We start from the raw sequence: 18571 nt of genomic DNA, 5'->3' as shown, positions 1-18571 counted from the left end.
GCAATGGGAACAGATTCTATAACTAAATATCTATGGCCTTTGTCCAGGCTCTGCCCACCTGCTATCGTGAACATTTAAAACTGATATGTTATTTTCAAGTTATTTTTAAAAGCTAACTTCTGAAATGACTGAGATTTTATTAGCCTAGAGATTTCCTAGCAGAAGTGACCAGAAGCTTGGAATGAAAAGGGAGGTAAAACTTGCTGAGATGCTAAAGGAAATGTTTAGTGAGTAAAATTAAGCAGGATTCCATGAAATTGGATTTACATAAACTCAAATTTAAAGGAATTAATGCTGAGTTTAGAGAAGACATCATATATGGATAATCTTTATTAAATCAGAAAATTAAAAAGTGCTAGAAAGACCTTAGAAGTTAGGTTGTTCAAACATCTCCTTTTCACAGGTAGAAACTGAGACAAAGAGATGGTGAGGGATTTGCACAAATCAAGATTGGTCTATGATTTCCCTAGACCAGTGGTTCTCAACGAGTGGTCTGGGAAACCCTAGGAAAACTTGAGAGTTTTTCAGAGGCTGCTCAAGGATAAAAATATTTTCATAATAATACTAATGTTGTCTTTCAATGTTTTTTTCATGAGTATATTGTGGAGGTTTACAAAGGCCATGTGACGTGATAATACAACAGATTGAATGCAAAAGCAGATATGAGAATCCAACTGTCTTCTATTAAGCCAGACATTAAAGAGATCTGTAAGAGACTTCCCTGGTGGTCCAGTGATTAAGACTCCACAGTTCTAAAGCAGGGAGCCTGGGTTCAATCCCTGGTCTGGGAACTAAGATCCCACATGCCGCGTGGCATGGCCAAGAAAAAATAAATAAATGAAATAAAGAGATCTGTAATCATTTAAAACAATGCAGCTCCCCAAAGTAAGTTTTTTTGTTTTGGAAAGTATAGTTTTTTTCATAGAAATATTATTTTATGTATACATATAAAAGATTTATTGTTATTTTAATAATTATTCTTTTGGTAATATAATTAGTGTTTTAAAACTATGGACATAATAAAATTTCTCAGTTTTAATTTCTAATATGGTAAATATTGATAGATAGAACCCATATGGAGTCCTCATGAAGTTTTAAGAGTGTAAAGGATTCTGAGACCAAAAAAGCTTGAGAAGTGATATCCTATCTTGGACTATAAAAAATAAACAGTCATAGAGAAGTCATAATGGCACATGTAGGATCTACACACTTTGCCTTTATAGCTCTGGTAATGGAAGGGAGAAAATATGGAGGAAATTATTAAATTGGATTGTCGTATAAGAAAAGAAAGAGGAAGCCTTTCCTAGGATTAAGTGCCCCCCCCCCACTTGAACAATTAGATATAAATTCCCCTTTTGCTCTCCTTTTTCCCACTGTGGGCATTAGAGCCAGAGTATGAGAAAAATTGCATGAGTTCTGGAAATTATAAAAATTGACCATGGGTCTTAGAAGAGAAGACAAGCTCTAGACAAATCCCAATACAAAAAAGTTTCTAGGGTACATTAGATCTATTCAAGCTAGGAAGAAATTGGATTAGATTAAGTATTGACTAAGGGTCATTAAAGATTAGAGAAAGCTACTTAAGTATCCATCAACAAATGAATGGATAAAGAAGATGTGATATATATACATATATATACACACACTATGGAATACTGCTCAGCCATAAAAAAGAATTAAATTTTGCCATTTGCAACAACATGGATGTACTTGGAGAGTATTATGCTAAGTGAAATAAGTCGGACAAAGAAAGAAAAATACTGTATGATATCACTCATATGTGGAATCTAAAAAATACAACAAACTAATGAATATAACAAAAAAATAAGCAGACTCACAGATATAGAGAACCAACTAGTGGTTACCAGTGGGGAGAGGAAAGGGGGGAGGGGAAATTTAAGGGTGGGGATTCAGAGATACAAACTATTATGTATAAAATAAGCCAAAAGAATATATTGTACAGCACAGGGAATATAGGAAATATTGTATAATAACTATAAATGGAGTATATCCTTTAAAAATGGTGAATCACTATATTGTACACCTGTAACATATAATATTGTACAATCAACTATACTTCAATTAAAGAAAAGATTTGAGGGAAAAGTAATTTATCGTACTATGGTATTTACATTCCTTTAAATCAAGCTCTAAACTTTATATCCTTTTAAACTAATGGTAGTCAATATTTATGTTCATCTGTTTTGAGGCGTTCTATTCTTAGATAAAATGTATAATTGACTGGAAAGCACGTAACAATCTGACTCAGTGAGGGTCAGAGTTCAGACCATGAAGTTGTGACCCAGGCAGTTGTCCTAAATTGTATCAGCCCTTCAGAAATAGTAGGGGAGAAATACATTGGTATATCATTCATTCGTTTATTCATGTGTTCATCCATTCAGTTCATTCATTCATTAGGTGCCTGGTATGTGCCAAGCTGTAAAACCAAGCCTACAAAGGTAGACTTAAAGAAAGATTAGCTTAAGAAAGATTTGTCTGACAGCAGTATGTGCGACAGCCAGGGGAGGGTGCGAGGATTGGAGATGAGGGATTAGAGCCTAGTCAAGGCTGTCATTCCCAAACCTGGGGGGCAGGTTAAAAACTCAGCCCTACGAATACAGACTTCCAGTGGGGAGATGATAGAAACTTTAATTTTGAAAGCCCCCTGTGAAGTGTGCTTGTAGCCAAGATTGTGACCCAAGAATGAAAGGGCTTTTCCAAGGAGTAAAAAGGGTGAAGAAAAATGTCAGCAAAGACTGAGAACGAATGCATAAACCATGGCTTTGAATGGCTAGAATTCCATATGGAGATCATTTGGCATAATACTAATAGTTGATTCCTACGGTCAGTCTTAAATTTCACATTAGGAGACAGGCAAACGAAGCTCTCAGTTCTGTTCAATACAGAAGGGCTTAATTTAAATGTACCAGCCCTTCAGAGGCAGTAGGCAAGGAACATACATCAGAACAAGAACACTTTTTCCTGTAGATAGAATATTTCTAAGTTAATAAAACAGGAGTGAAGCCAGGTGACTTAGGTAATGACCTTTTAACCAAAGGCACTGAATATTTTACTGCTGCCTAAAACATTATGTCCATTTCCAAATTACCTGGCTGAAGCCCAGGGAGAGTCTAGTTTTGATGAATTTTATTGATTATAAACTACTTTCTCAATTTTTTCTTTTCAGTTCGAAACCCAGAAGGACAGATAAAGCTTTATTCCAAAGGAGCAGACACTATTCTGTTTGAAAGACTTCATCCATCCAGTGAAGACCTTCTGACTTTGACATCAGACCATCTCAGTGTAAGTGCCTCTGTCATAAGGTTAGCACGGAGGCCCTTTGGCTGCTTCCTACGGTTAGGTCTTATTTTTAAAATATCAGCTAACTGATCTGACTTCTGAAATAGAAAGCAGGTGGAGAACAGTTCTACAGGAAACTGTGCCAGTGGATGTTTAGAAACTGGCATATATACCTACCCCCTGCCCTGCTGAGAGTCTGGTCAGTCTCACCACAGGTGGATTCACACACAGCAGCTGAGAAATAGCCACTGAGTGTGGGCTCCTGAACTCCAGCCAGGAGAAGACTCAATACACCAAGGGAAAAACCTGCTCTAACTTCCCTACAGTTGGGGACTGTTCGACCCAGGTGACTGGACTGGTTTAAGGAAGAGGAACAGGAGAGTTGCTTTCCCTTGGATTCCGATGTGTCTGGTACTAATGGAATCTCTTATGGTTACCCCCAGGGAATAGTTTAGGGTCGTGTTTATATGATGAGGGGAAGTTAATCTCTGTAGCCAGCTTCCTCCTCTAAGGGTTCTTTTATTCAGGTCATAAATCATGATGAGTCACTAATGTTCCCTAGGTTGAAGTTACCAAATGCATACATCCTAAGACTATACATGGTTTCTTTCCACAAGCTTTCTAAAGGGAGCAGTGATGGTCTTTGGCACACTTTTTTTTTTTTTCCCAAAAAAGTAAGAGTCTGAATTAAGATGAACATTATCTGATTTAAACCTGAGATTCAAGGATCTTTCTATTTGTTTGAGGTTATGTTTAACCCAATATGAAATTTAAGGGCAATTTCTCAAAACTCTTATTTCCTCCTTGGATTCTCCACTTTAAAAAGCTATTGAGGATTCATTTTCTTTGCCAAGCCCTATATTTAATATAAAACATTCCCCAAATCTTTGAAAAACAAACAAACAAATAAAAAAACTCTGCCTGACTTTAAAGAATGATGGTTTGTTAATACTGGTTACAAACATAGCTATTGTTTTTGTCTTCCCAATAGAGCATTCTTGATTTTCTTTTAATCTCTTCCAGAAGGCTAGCATGGTCTTTTTAATTTTTTTTTATTATGAAAACAACATTGGAATCATAAGTATTTCATTTTGCCATTGCTCAAACACCAAGGCCCTGGATTTTCATACTAAAATATGGGAAGCCTAATTTGATCTTTTCACATTTCTGTGCAAAAGATTTTTTTTCAGGTGGTATCAATTTGACTTGCTTTTGCTTCACTCACTTTATTCATTTTGACTTCTAAATTCTGAGGTTTTAAATTTATATTTAATTATTAATTTTTGAATTGTTTAATGATAGGAAACGACATTGCTCAAATGTTCATTTAGGATTCAACTTGTGTTTCATGCACTAATTAAATAACTTAAATCATCTGTCCCCTTTTGTAGTGTCATCTTAGAATTGATTCACTGCTCTGCAGAACAGAGAGAAAGGCACTGGTAATGCCCAGGGGAGAAGCAAGTTAAAGTCAAAGAAGTATTTATGTGAATTAAGAGGACAAAAGATCCTTATAAGGCAGTAACTAGATTTTCAGATCAGTAGGGAACCCAGTGGTGGTCTTAGAAGGGAGGGCTTGTACAATGTGATTGAAATATCCAAAGTGCTACCTACGAGATAAATTTGGATAATTTTTCTCATGGTCTCTCTCGGCTAAACAACATCACTGCAGTATGCACTGACTTTTCTTTCCATTTACCTAATTAGGGTGTGTCACAGTTTAATTTGTGCCTGATCACAAACCTGTGTCTGTCCCATAAGCCAGAACACAACAGAGAAGACATGCTCCGTGGCAACGCCCAGAGGAGCAGAAATGGCTATAAAAACGCTTACAAAGTAGAGGCCCATAAAATGACCACTGGAGGCCTAGGCAAAGTGGGAGGTTTTTAGCATTTCCCCAGGCGTTCAACATGTGTATCTAGCTATTGCGGCTGTGTGAAACACTTAGCAACTACCAGCCTCCTATTCTTATTTATTTTCATATTAGAAGGATAAAGCACTAGAGGTATCATTTAAGATTGTTGGTTTACTTAGACATTAAAGGAATAGTATGATCCTCCAATAAATTTGACCTATTATTAAAGACTAACTCCATAGAAAATAGTTTCTAAAAAAATAATGATTTTTTAAAAACTAACTGGACTTGACGATCTCTTTAAAATTTCAAACAATTTTATTATAAAATTAGGCAAAAAAAATTTATAGAAGTTCATGGATGAAAAATAAAAATCAGCTTCCACTTCTAGTACTACTTCCCAGAAGCGAACATTTATATTAACTTTTCTGCTTTTTTCTCTTACTTTTCCCTTAGAGTTATTATTTTAACTTTAATTAATATCCTTAACTGTCTATTACCTAACATCTGTTTATTCATCTATTACTGAATAAATGTATTTTATTTTGGAAAATTTCAAACATAAACACAAGTAGGACAGAGTTAGTTTTAGACATGGCTATATTACTAGGGGGAAGGCGACAAGACTTTGGTGAGATGTCATGCTGCAGCCCCTTGAGAGAGCCTCCTACTTTTGATTTGAGAGCCATGGCTCCTCTGAGGGTCCTTTCTTCTCCCCTAAAAGCCGAGGGCTATGGGCCATGAAACAGGCTGTGTCCCTCTCATTGCCAGCAGTGCTTCCTTCAGGCAGAGGACAGGTTAGAAACAAATATGTTGCTTCAAATGGTTTTCTCAAGTCATGGGCACCATTGATCACCTCTCAACTAGAACCCTTCGGTGGGCATTTCAGCAGTCTTAAGAGGGAATGCTAGATCCCTTGAATGTTTCAACCCCATATAAACAAAACACAAAATAAAAATATCACCTCCCATTTCCAAGGAGATTAAAAAGTTGGAGGTCAGGATGACTAAATAGTGCTCTTGGATAAAATGAATTTGAGTGTAAAACTTCTTACCCATTACTGTTGTTGTTGTTTTACTGCTGTGATTATTGTTTGGGGATGATTCCTAAGTCTGTCTGCCCTGGCAGGAATTTGCAGGAGAAGGCCTTCGAACCTTGGCCATCGCCTACAGGGACCTGGATGACAAGTACTTCAAAGAGTGGCATCAGATGCTTGAAGATGCAAATGCTGCCACAGATGAGAGGGATGAACGAATAGCAGGGCTGTATGAAGAAATTGAAAGAGATTTGATGGTATGAGTTTAGAAGCATGATGGCTTGTGTTTACAGAAGGGTTAGTATGTGTTTAGAAATCGAGCATGGGGATAATCCACTGGCTCAATCATCTTGCACACAGCAGATGTGACTCTTTCAAACAGTGAATCAGGCTTTATGTGTTGGCTTTGAGCTTGCCGCATGTAGCCAGAGGATTATTTCTATTAGCAGTGGCTTATGTGATTGGAAGTCCCCCAAGAGTAGAAGATAGTAGGCTCCCTGTGCTTTGTCGGTCTCTGGTGTGACATGTTTTGTTTGATGTTCTGCTTTTGTTTCCTCTATGCTTTATGAACCACCTTTTTAGAGCAAGGAAACTTGCCATGAAGAGTGGTGGGGCTCTAGCTCTAAACCCTCCTAGGCCCATGAGATTCTGATGATATCTGTACTGTCCAGAGTGTGATCTATTCTAGAAACCACTCTTCCCTGAGGTCCCAGTGGCCAGAGTGCTTAGCTATTGTGAGGTACTAGGGAGCACACCTTGTTCACCTTTGGATGACGGATTGCACAAGAACCTTCACTTTTTAGTTTATGGTATCTGATGTTTTGTTAAAGAGAATGACTCTACTTTTTTTTTGTGATCCCAACTCTGAGATGAGGGCTCTCCTTTGTATCCTTCAATGTCAATATAACTGGGGGAGTCTTCAATCCTTAGAAGCCCAAGTGGCTTCTGATCATTTATGCCAATATGTTATCTGAGCATATCAGACCCCTCATGTAAATTCTAACCTCCAGGATCTCTGCATTAATTGGAATGCCCATCAGTTGCCTTGATTAGGGAACCTCCTTCTAGGGTCCTTCCCAGCCCACTTCTGTATGTAATAGGATGCTTGCTATATCCATGCATCATAATTTCCATTCTCCATTTATGTTCTTTGACCTCTAAACTCTGTGCTTGAAAGCCATAGATGTTATGGGTGTTGTCTGCATGCATTAACATAAGGTATTCTCTATTTTTCAATGAAGCTACTAGGTGCCACTGCTGTAGAAGATAAGTTACAAGAGGGTGTTATTGAAACGGTTACAAGCTTATCACTAGCCAATATTAAGATCTGGGTCCTAACAGGAGACAAACAAGGTAATTTGTCAATAGATGATGATGTTTTGCAAAGGGGGTGATAATTTCTGTTGTAAAATTTTAATTAACCAGAAAGCTTAATTAATGAGACATTTGCCCAGTCCTCCACATAGGAAAGAGTTGAAATACAAAAAAGAAAACTAATATATAACAAGAATTTACTATCAAACTAACAAAATATCTTCTGTAGTATGCCCTGGGGTCAGTGGGGAGTTTCAGCTCAATTGCTTCTTAATAATAGTAGTTATACCCATAGGCAACAATGGTATTAAAAATGTTTAACTATTGGTTTGTATGTGCACTGCCCCCAGTTAGGACAGAGAGTGGCACAGCTCTGAAGCAGAACACTGGAGACCTCAGTATTTCTTCTTTAGTTTCTTCATGGTAGGGCGGTTTAGGCTTAGAGGAGGGGTAGGCTTTGGAGAGGCTCAAGGAAGCAGCTGTTTATCAATGGAAATAGTTTGGTATTTTAACAAATGCCATAGCTGTGCCAGTGCCACCTGGCTGAATTCCAGGACTACCTATGCAGTTTTATAAGGAGAATTGACCCACTTTCAGGCATAACAAAATGCCAAATCATCAGAGAGTCATTACATTCAGAATACTGTGTTTCCTGAGAAAGAAAAGGGGATCAATGCATTTTGGATCTATTGCCAGCAGTAATGGTTAAAACAAAAATGATTTTCTGCTTGGCCATCAGTGGACCAGAAATATTCAGTTAACTGGCACACATGTTTTTAAGATTCTATCTACACATTAGATACTTTTTTAGAGCATTGGTTATGTTAAATCCAACAGATATGATAAACCTGTTCTCTATATGTTCACTCAAATCACTGATTACAAAAAATAAACCATAGAGAGTCGAGCTCTGTGGTGTGTTATTAGACTTCCTACAGTTCGATGTTGGTCAGTGAGTACAGCTGTTCAATTAGTTATGAATATTCACAGGTTTACTATATAGCTTTAATTTCTGTGGTTTCTACAAAGGATATGCTTAGGTTTTATCAGTTGTCTTCCTTGACTTAGGACAAACCTAATAACTCCATAGAATTCGCTAAAGTCTAACGACTCAATAAAATTAGAATCAAATGATTATACTGAAGACGAAAGGGGTACTTAACTATCTTAGGCTCTATTTCTATAAAATTAGAGGAAGGACTGGTCAATGTCATGTAATACTTTAGTTAGCTGGTAGCAACAGTCCTGGTTTGTTTTTGAGGTGATAGTCGAATTCCAAATTTCTGTTCACTCATTGGAAATATGGCAATGTTGCATGTGGAAGAACTAAAAAAAATGTTAAGATCATTTTTTTCTGTTCAACTTATTTTGTGTGATTTTTAAAAAATTTGTCTATTATATCAGATTGAATTATAGCTAAGTTTAGTATTTCAGCTCTTCAAAGGCAGTATTTGAGATTTATGGTAAAATTTTTTTAAATGTACACACATTTTACTTTATCACAAGATCTTGGGGTATTTTTATGAATACTCATTTTGAGAATCAAAAAGTTTTTTTTTTTTTTAAAAAAAGCTAGATGAGAATGCCGAGAATTCATAGATGTTGCTATTTCTCCATGGATTTAGCACATCTTTGAATTTCTCCCTGAGTCTCTTGTATTCTGTCACTGATCACGCGCTCTCTGAAGTTAAGGAGGGCAGTAGGCTATAAGGAAATAGGGCAAGGGCCTCACAACTTTTATGAAAATGTACTTATGTTATTAAGTAATGTCCTAACTGAGGTCGGCTCTATTTTGTATCAGAAACTGCCATCAATATTGGCTATGCCTGCAACATGCTGACGGATGACATGAGTGATGTGTTCATCATAGCAGGGAACACCGCTGTGGAGGTCAGGGAAGAACTCAGGTAAGTGGTAAAGGACGGAGGAAAGGAAGATCCGATCGGTGAGAAATAAGAAAATCCCATTTGAAGGAGAACATTTTAAAAGTCTGCCCAATTACTTCCCCAGAACTTCAAAAAGTGCTGTCTTGTAACAATTTCTGCTTGCTGGTGCCCGTAGGAGCTTCTTAAACTCAGTGCATTTTGGTTCCGGCCAAATGACTTAGAGGCAAACTGCCTGCCGCTTGCTACAGTCTCGAGGGGGCTAACAGAGCCACTTCAACACAGCAGTGGGGCACAATGGGCTTCCTTAACATGTCTCCATCATTTAACTTTTGTTCCTGAACCTTCAAAAGAAAGGAAGTCTTAACTGTCAGCATCACCACTTGATACTTACAGATCAATTCTCCCAACTGTTTTTACAGTCTTACTCACTGTAGAAAATGGCTATATCACGCTGGTTAGAAGCTATGACTGGGGACTGCGTATGTATTTGCCGAATACAAGTTGGGAAATCTAATTATTACTGATAGAATTGTATTATTATTATTTCTGTAATTTTAACAAGAGAGTCCATGGAGTATTGGGAAAATATTAATGATTTATTTAATAATTAACAGTAATTACATTTTTTACCTTAAGAAAATCTTTTTCTTTAACCTTTTGTTTTGGGGGGAATTTAACTCTTGCTAAAGGAAGATAGATGTGAACAGATCAAGATTCTAATGAGCCTACTGCTAAATGCTTTGAGATAGTGCCTGGGACACTGTGGTAGGCAGCAGACATGTATTCTCTCATTTCATTCTCAAAGCAACCCAGTGGAAAGTGCTATCATTATCTCTGTTTTATAGATGATGAAGTTGAGACACACATAGGGTGAATAACGTGCCCAAAGTTTTGGAACCCGTCAGTGCTTCAGCTGGGGTTGAATCTAGGCAGCATGGCCCCAGAGCCCGTGCACCTACGTGCTTGCCACGTGTCTCTCTAAATACCCCTTGGGTGTATTCTTACTCTCTTTAAATAATTGATATAAAAAATGCAGTCGTTGAGGCATCTGGCTGCTTCACGTGAGGTCAGACACCAGGTGAGCAACTAGAACAGAATGCATTTCAAGGAGAGACAGCAAGTGTAAGAGGAAGAATACAGACTCTGAGTTAACTAGAGCCAAGTTGGAATCTTGGCTTCATGCTTCTGGCTGGCTAAGTGTCTTTCAATATACTATTCAGCCTCTTTGTTTGGTTTCCTCATTTGTAAAATGGGAAAACATACAGATACCTACCCTATAAATTATTTTATTTGGGGGATTAATATAAGAATGTAAACCTTTATTCAGTGAGCATCCCTCTTGCCTTCCCTCCTCTCTTCTCACTTCATCCCTTCCTCCTGCCCTCTTTCTTCAGCCGTTGCTCTCAATCTTTCCACCAACACGGACTAATTTTTTAAAATATTTCCCCAACAGACTCTGTGAAATCTATTATTAAAATTATATAAATAATAATAGAATTGTATCAGTAACAATTAGATTTCCTAATTTTTATTTGGCAAAGACACACGTAATCTTCAGTCATAGCTTCTAACCAGTGTGATATAAGGAGTTTTCTACACCAGGTTGATGTGAGGCAGCTGAAAGTAAAACAAAACTTAAAAAAATCAGGGAGTCTCTACATTCTTACCATAGAAAAGTCTACGTTTCTCATTAACCTTCTTAAGATATGGAAAACAACACACCGACCCCCATTACAAATTTTAGGGATCCTCTTCCTCTGTTGATTACATTGGATAACAATATTACAGGTTGATGGAATAGTGCACATGGAGGCATACAGACATGAAAGATATGTTATATTCCAGGAGCAATGTGCCGAGTTGTAGTTAGAGTGTACTACAGAGTTATGGGTGGGGATAATTTCTCAGAGATGAAGTGGTGATAGATTGAGTGATAAGCAAAAGTGAATATATATTATCCTGAAGGTATTGGAGGGATGTGGAGGACTTCTAAGCAGAAGGGAGACAAATCCAATTTTGTGCTTTAGAAACAACACTCTAGTGACAGGATAGATGCAGTATGTTTGATGGAAAAATGAATGGTATGGGGAGATGCATCAGCAAGCTGTTGAAATACTCAAGTTTAGGGATGATGAGGGTTGAACTAAGGCAGTGAGGTTGTAAAAACAGGGAGGGAAAGAGTGGAATAACATTGATAGCTGTTTTGGAGGTAGAATGGGTAGGCCTTGGAATTTGATTCAATGTGAAGAGAAGTAGAAGGAGGCTCTGTCATTTGTATTTTGTCTGACGTCACAGCCTAGAATACACTGAGGTGTACAAGAACAAAAATTCATCAAATTTTCTAAAACTGAACTTGAACCCCTTTTCTGCCTGATGACAGGACAATTACATTAGGCACTTCGGGTAAAATTTAGTTCAAGTCTAGGGTGTGCAATTGTCTTACCTGTCACTGATCCTCAGTGTCTGTCCTGCTGGCATCTGGCACTTCCCACTTCTGTGTCCCTGTCTGGTCTCTGGTCTCTGGGTTGCTGGCTGTCCCTCTTGGCTGACTTACACATCCTCCTGGGGAAACATGGAAGTTTAGGGGCACTTCCTCACCTCTCTGCTTCTGAGAAGTGCTCTCTCTCACATGGTAACCATGGTTACCTCTGATCCTGAAATCCCTTTCTTCTACTACCTTCCATGTCACGATGCTTCACTGGCAACTGTTGTTCCGTACTCAGATTCCCAAAAACTTATCTGAGAATTCCACTGTCCACTCCCAGACCAGGGTGTGGGTCAGCACCCAGGCTTCTTTTAGTGATTCATGAGCATTTAACCTCCTTTTCAAGGTCCCTCTCCTCTAGGCTGGATGAGAAATGGAGTCATTTCTTTCTAGTCTGTTGCTTAGGGCAATATTTTATGCCCGGATTCCTTTAAGGATTAGTTTTTTGACATTGAAGAAACTTTTCTCTTCTCTCTCGAAAAGCCCAATTAGTGGAATTCCGGATTGCTGGAATTCAGGATGACAATGCTGCTATGAATTTCAAGAGTCTATTTTGGTACTCAGAAAACAAGATCTTGACTCATTTGTTTTCTCTGTGTTTGGCTCTGTCAGAGCCCCCTGAGGCAAGGTATGTTTCTGAGTAAACAGAGAGGGTCACCTGCAGTGGTGGTGGTAATTACAGAAGGGGTGGAGAACTGAAGTTAATATCTCAAGATTTTATCCGGCCATATGTGGTTGACTGAGTAGGTGATATAACTGTCATTACATGGAAGGAATGTGGAGAAATATGAATTCTTATAAACTATTGTCAGGAGAGTAAGTTGGTAGAAATTTTCTAGAGGGTGAATTAGCAATATATTTAAAAATTATATATGTGCACAGTTTTGACCCAATGATTCTTACTTCTAGGAATTGCCCTTAAGAAAAACCAATGGACAAATGTATATGTGTTTGTGTGTACATGTGTGTGTTTGTATACATACATATATACACATTGTGGCATCAATTATGATAATAGAGAATTAGAAATTTCTCACATGCCCAGCCATAGGGATTTTGTTAATTACTATGATATATAGATGGAGTGAGATACTATCCAGTCTTAAAAGTGATTATGTGCTTGTCATCAGCCCCCGCGAGTCCGCGGGCAGAGGGGGGTCGGGAGCTTGCGGGGGGGGCGGACAGGTCTAGGGAGCCAGCGCGTGGTGGCTGGCAACAACTCCCTCTCTAGGTCCCTGGCACTGCAGCTGCGTCTGAGCGCAGAGCAGAGGGGCGCGAACCACAGAATGTTATGTTAATGGGGTCTTATGGTGTGTAGCACTTCAGACTGCATTCTTTCACGTAGCAAAATACAAGTTTGTAGGATTCACTGGAAAAATAACCACATTAAGGTGTCAACTACAATTGCCATTTGCTATTGGCATTTGTCATCTACCTCTACAAAGATTAAATCATGTGCTGCTGCAGCTGCTGACTGTCAATGCCCCCCTGAAAGGCAACCCCAGAAGTTTGGACTACCATGAGGAAACAAAGAAACACCATGCAGGTAAAGGAGCAGGAAAAAAACCCACAAGACCAAATAAATGAAGAGGAACTAGGAAAAATGCCTGAAAAAGTATTCAGAGTAATGATAGTAAAAATGATACAAAATCTCGATAACAAAATAGAGAAAGTACAAGAAACAGTTCATAAGAACTCTGAAGAACTAAAGAACAAACAAACAGCGATGGATAACAAAATAACTGAAAGTAAAAATACTAAAGATAGTATAACCAGCAGAATGACTGAGGCAGAAGGACGAATTAGTGAGTTGGAAGATAGAATGGGGGAAATAACTGCCACAGAGCAGGAAAAAGAAAAAATAATAAAAGAATGGAAGACAGCCTCAGAGACCTCGATAACATTAAGCATACCAATATTCGAATCAGGCATCCCAGAAGAAGAAGAAAAAAAGAAAGGGTCTGAGAAAATATTTCAAGAGGTTATGGTGGAAAACTTCCCCAACATGGAAAAGGAAATAATTAACCAAGTCCAAGAAGCACAGAGAGTCCCATACAGAATAAAGCCAAGGAGAAATACGCCAAGGCACATATTAATCAAACTAATGACAATTATACACAAAGAAAAAATATTAAAAGCAGCAAGAGAAAAGCAACAAATAACATATAAGGGAAAACCCATAAGGATAACAGCTGACCTTTCTACAGAAACTCTGCAGGCCAGAAGGGAATGGCAGGATATACTGACAGTCCTGAAAGAGAGAAACCTACAGCCAAGAATACTCTACCCAGCAAGAATCTCATTCAGATTTGACAGAGAAATGAAAAGCTTTCCAGGCAAGCAAAAGTTAAGAGAATTCAGCACCACCAAACCAGCCTTACAACAAGTGCTAGAGGAACTTCTCTAAGTAGGAAACACAAGAAAAGGAAAACACCTACAAATACAAACCCAAAACAATTAAGAAAATGGTAATTGGAACACACATGTCAATAATCACCTTAAATGTAAATGGATTAAATGCACCAACCAAAAGACACAGACTGGCTGAATGGATACAAAAACAAGACCCTTCTATATGCTGCCTACAAGAAACCCACTTCAGACCAAGGGATACATATAGACTGAAAGTAAAGGGATGGAAAAAGATATTCCATGCAAATGGAAGTCAAAAGAAAGCTGGAGTAGCAATACTCATATCAGACAAATTAGACTTGAAAGGAAAGACTATTAAAAGAGACAAGGAAGGACACTACATAATCATCAAGGGATCCATTCAAGAAGAACATATCACAATGGTAAATATCTATGCCCCCAACATAGGAGCACCTCAATACATAAGGCAAATGCTAACAGCCATAAAAGGGGACATCGACAGTAACACAATAATAGTGGGAGACTTGAACACCCCACTTACATCAATGGACAGATCATCCAAACAGAAAATAAATAGACACACAAGCTTTATTTTTTTAATTTTTTAATTTTTTTTTAAAGTTTGGAATTGGTTTCGATGTTTTTCTTTTTTTTTAAGTTTTTATTTTTTTATTTTTTACAATAAACTGCATATATTTAGAGTGTACAGTTTGGTATCCCCATCACCCAATTCATACCCCCACCAACCCTCCCTGCTTTCCCCACTTGGTGTCCATATGTTTGTTCTCTACATCTGTCTCTATTTCTGCCTTGAAAACTGGTTGATTTGTACCATTTTTCTATAGTCCACATATATGTGTTAATATACAACATTTGTTTTTCTCTTTCTGACTCACTTCACTCTGTATTGTCATACAATACAGTCTCTAGGTCCATCCATGTCTCTACAAATGTCCCAGTTTCATTGCTTTTTACAGCTGAGTAATATTCCATTGTATGTATGTACCACATCTTCTTTATCCATTCATCTGTTGATGGACATTTCGGTTGCTTCCATGTCCTGGCTATTGTAAATAGTGCTGCAATGAACACTGGAGTGCATGTCTTTTTGAATGATGGTGTTCTCTGGGTATATGCCCAGGAGTGGGATTGCTGGGTCATATGGTAGTTCTATTTTTAGTTTTGCAAGGAACCTCCATACTGTTTTCCATAGTAGCTGTATCAATTTACATTCCCACCAGAAATGCAAGAGCGTTCCTTTTTCTCCACACCCTCTGCAGCATTTGCTGTTTGTAGATTTTCTGATGATGCCCATTGTAACCAGTGTGAGGTGATACCTCATTGTAGTTTTGATTTGCATTTCTCTAATAATTAGTGATGTTGAGCAGCTTTTCATATGCCTCTTGGCCATCCGTATGTCTTCTTTGCAGAATGCCTATTTAGGTCTTCTGCCCATTTTTTGATTGGGTTGTTTGTTTTTTTGATATTGAGCTGGATGAACTGTTTATATATTTTGGAGATTAGTCCTTTGTCTGTTGATTCGTTTGCAAATATTTTTTCCCATTCTGAGGGTTGTCTTTTCATCTTGCTTATAGTTTCCTTTGCTGTGCAGAAGCTGTGAAGTTTCTTTAGGTCCCACTTATTTATTTTTGTTTTTATTTCCATTATTCTAGGGGGTGGATCAAAAAAGATCTTGCTGTTATTTATGTTGTAGAGTGTTCTTCCTATGTTTTCCTCTAGCAGTTTTATAGTGTCTGGCCTTACATGTAGGTCTTTAATCCATTTGGAGTTTATTTTTGTGTATGATGTTAGGAATTGTTCTAATTTCATTCTTTTCCATGTAGCTGTCCAATTTTCCCAGCACCACTTATTGAAGAGGCTGTCTTTTCTCCGTTTTATATCCTTGCCTCCTTTGTCATAGATTAATTGACCATAGTTTATCTCTGGGCTTTCTATACTGTTCTATTGATCTATATTTCTGTTTTTGTGCCAGTACCATATTGTCTTGATCACTGTAGCCTTGTAGTATAGTTTGAAGTCAGGAAGCCTAATGCCACCAACTCCGTCTTTCCTTCTCAAGATTGCTTTGGCTATTCAGGGTCGTTTGCATTTCCATACAAATCGTAAGATTTCTTGTTCTAGTTCTGTGAAAAATGCCATTGGTAATTTGATAGGGATTGCATTGAATCTGTAAATTGCTTTTGGTAATATAGTCATTTTCACAATGTTGATTTTTCCAATCCAAGAACATGGTATGTCCCTCCATCTGTTTGTGTCTTCTTTGATTTCTTTCATTAGTGTCTCATAGTTTTCTGAGTACAGGTCTTTTACCTCCTTGGTTAGGTTTATTCTTAGGTATTTTATTCTTTTTGTTGTAATGGTGAATGGGATTGTTTCCTTAATTTCTCTTTCTGATCTTTCATTGTTGGTGTATAGAAATGCAAGGGATTTCCGTGTGTTAATTTTGTATCCTGCTACTTTGTCAAATTCATTGATTAGCTCAAGTAGTTTTCTGGTGGCATCTTTAGGATTTTCTATGTATAGTATCATGTCATCTGAGAACAGTGACAGTTTTACTTCTTTTCCAATTTGGATTCCTTTTATTTCTTTTTCTTCTCTGATTGCTGTGGCAAGGACTTCCAAAACCATGTTGAACAGTAGTGGTGAGAGTGGACATCCTTGTCTTGTTCCTGTTCTTAGAGGGAATGCTTCCAGTTTTTTACCATTGAGAAGGATGTTTGCTGTGGGTTTGTCATATATGGCCTTTATTATGTTGAGGTAGGTTCCCTCTATGCCCACCTTCTGGAGAGTTTTTATCATAAATGGGTGTTGAATTTTGTCAAAAGCTTTTTCTGCATCTATGGAGATGACCATGTGGTTTTTATCCTTCAGTTCGTTAATGTGGTGTATCACATTGATTGATTTGCACATATTGAAGAATCCTTGCATTCCAGGGATAAACCCCACTTGCTCATGGTGTACGATCCTTTTAATGTGTTGTTGGATTCTGTTGGCTAGTATTTTGTTGAGGATTTTTGCATCTAAATTCATCAGTGATATGGGTCTGTAGTTTTTGTTTTTTTGTAGTATCTTTGTCTTGTTTTGGTATCAGGGTGATGGTGGCTTCATAAAATGAGTTTGGGAGTGTTCCTTCCTCTGAAATTTTTTGGAGGAGTTTGAGAAGGATGGGTGTTAGCTCTTCCCTAAATGTTTGATAAAATTCACCTGTGAATCCATCTGGTCCTGGACTTTTGTTTGTTGGGAGATTTTTAATCACAGTTTCAATTTCATTCCTTGTGATTGGTCTGTTCATATTTTCTATGTCTTCCTGATTCAGTCTTGGAAGGTTATACCTTTCTAAGAATCTGTCCATTTCATCCAGGTTGTCCATTTTATTGGCATATAGTTGCTTGTAGTAATCTCTTATGGTGCTTTTTATTTCTGTGGTGTCCATTGTAACTTCTGTTTCATTTCTAATTTTATTGATTTGAGTCCTCCCCCTCTTTTTCTTGATGAGTCTTGCTAGAGGTTTATCAATTTTATTTATCTTCTCAAAGAACCAGCTTTTAGTTTTATTGATTTTTGCTATTGTTTTCTTTGTCTCTATTTCATTTATTTCTGCTCTGATCTTTATGATTTCTCTCCGTCTACTAACTTTAGGTTTTGTTTGCTCTTCTTTCTCTAGTTTCTTTAGGCATATGGTTAGATTGTTTATTTGGGATGTTTCTTGTTTCTTGAGGTAGGATTGTATCGCTATAAACTTCCCTCTTAGAACTGCCTTTGCTGCATCCCATAGGTTTTGGATGGTTGTGTTTTCATTGTCATTTGTCTCTAGTTATTTTTTGATTTCCTCTTTGATTTCTTCAGTGATCTGTTGGTTATTTAGTAGCATATTGTTTAGCCTCCATGTATTTGTGTTTTTTACAGTTTTTTTCCTGTAATTGATTTCTAATCTCATAGTGTTGTGGTCAGAAAAGATGCTTGATACGATTTCAATTTTCTTGAATTTACAAAGGCTTGATTTATGACTCAAAATGTGATCTATCCTGGAGAATGTTACATGTACACTTGAGAAGAATGTGTAATCTGCTGTTTTTGGATGTAATGTCCTATAGATATCTATTAATTCAAGCTGATTTATTGTGTCATTTAAAGCTAGTGTTTCCTTATTAATTTTCTGTCTGGATGATCTGTCCATTGGTGTAAGTGGGGTGTTAAAGTCCCCCACTATGATTGTGTTACTGTTGATTTCCTCTTTTATAGTTGTTAGCATTTGCCTTATGTATTGAGGTGCTCCTATATTGGGTGCATATATATTTATA

The 18571-nt window shown here is 37.5% G+C and overlaps 1 protein-coding gene across 1 annotated transcript in view; it reads left to right on the top strand.

Moving 5' to 3' along the window:
- Positions 1-18571, top strand: part of ATP8B4 (ATPase phospholipid transporting 8B4 (putative)) — a 234626-nt gene that overhangs the window by 162190 nt on the left and 53865 nt on the right. Inside the window, exons 17-20 of the mRNA XM_057724273.1 lie at positions 3188-3303; positions 6284-6448; positions 7433-7544; positions 9307-9412. Coding sequence (XP_057580256.1) covers positions 3188-3303; positions 6284-6448; positions 7433-7544; positions 9307-9412 — 499 coding nt within the window. The remainder of the gene's footprint in view (positions 1-3187; positions 3304-6283; positions 6449-7432; positions 7545-9306; positions 9413-18571) is intronic.

The sequence above is a fragment of the Hippopotamus amphibius genome, chromosome 2 (genome assembly GCF_030028045.1).
Source record: "Hippopotamus amphibius kiboko isolate mHipAmp2 chromosome 2, mHipAmp2.hap2, whole genome shotgun sequence".
NCBI classification, from domain to species: Eukaryota; Metazoa; Chordata; class Mammalia; order Artiodactyla; family Hippopotamidae; genus Hippopotamus; species Hippopotamus amphibius.
Note: the sequence above shows the minus strand (reverse complement) of the source record. Positions and strands in the feature narration are given on the sequence as shown.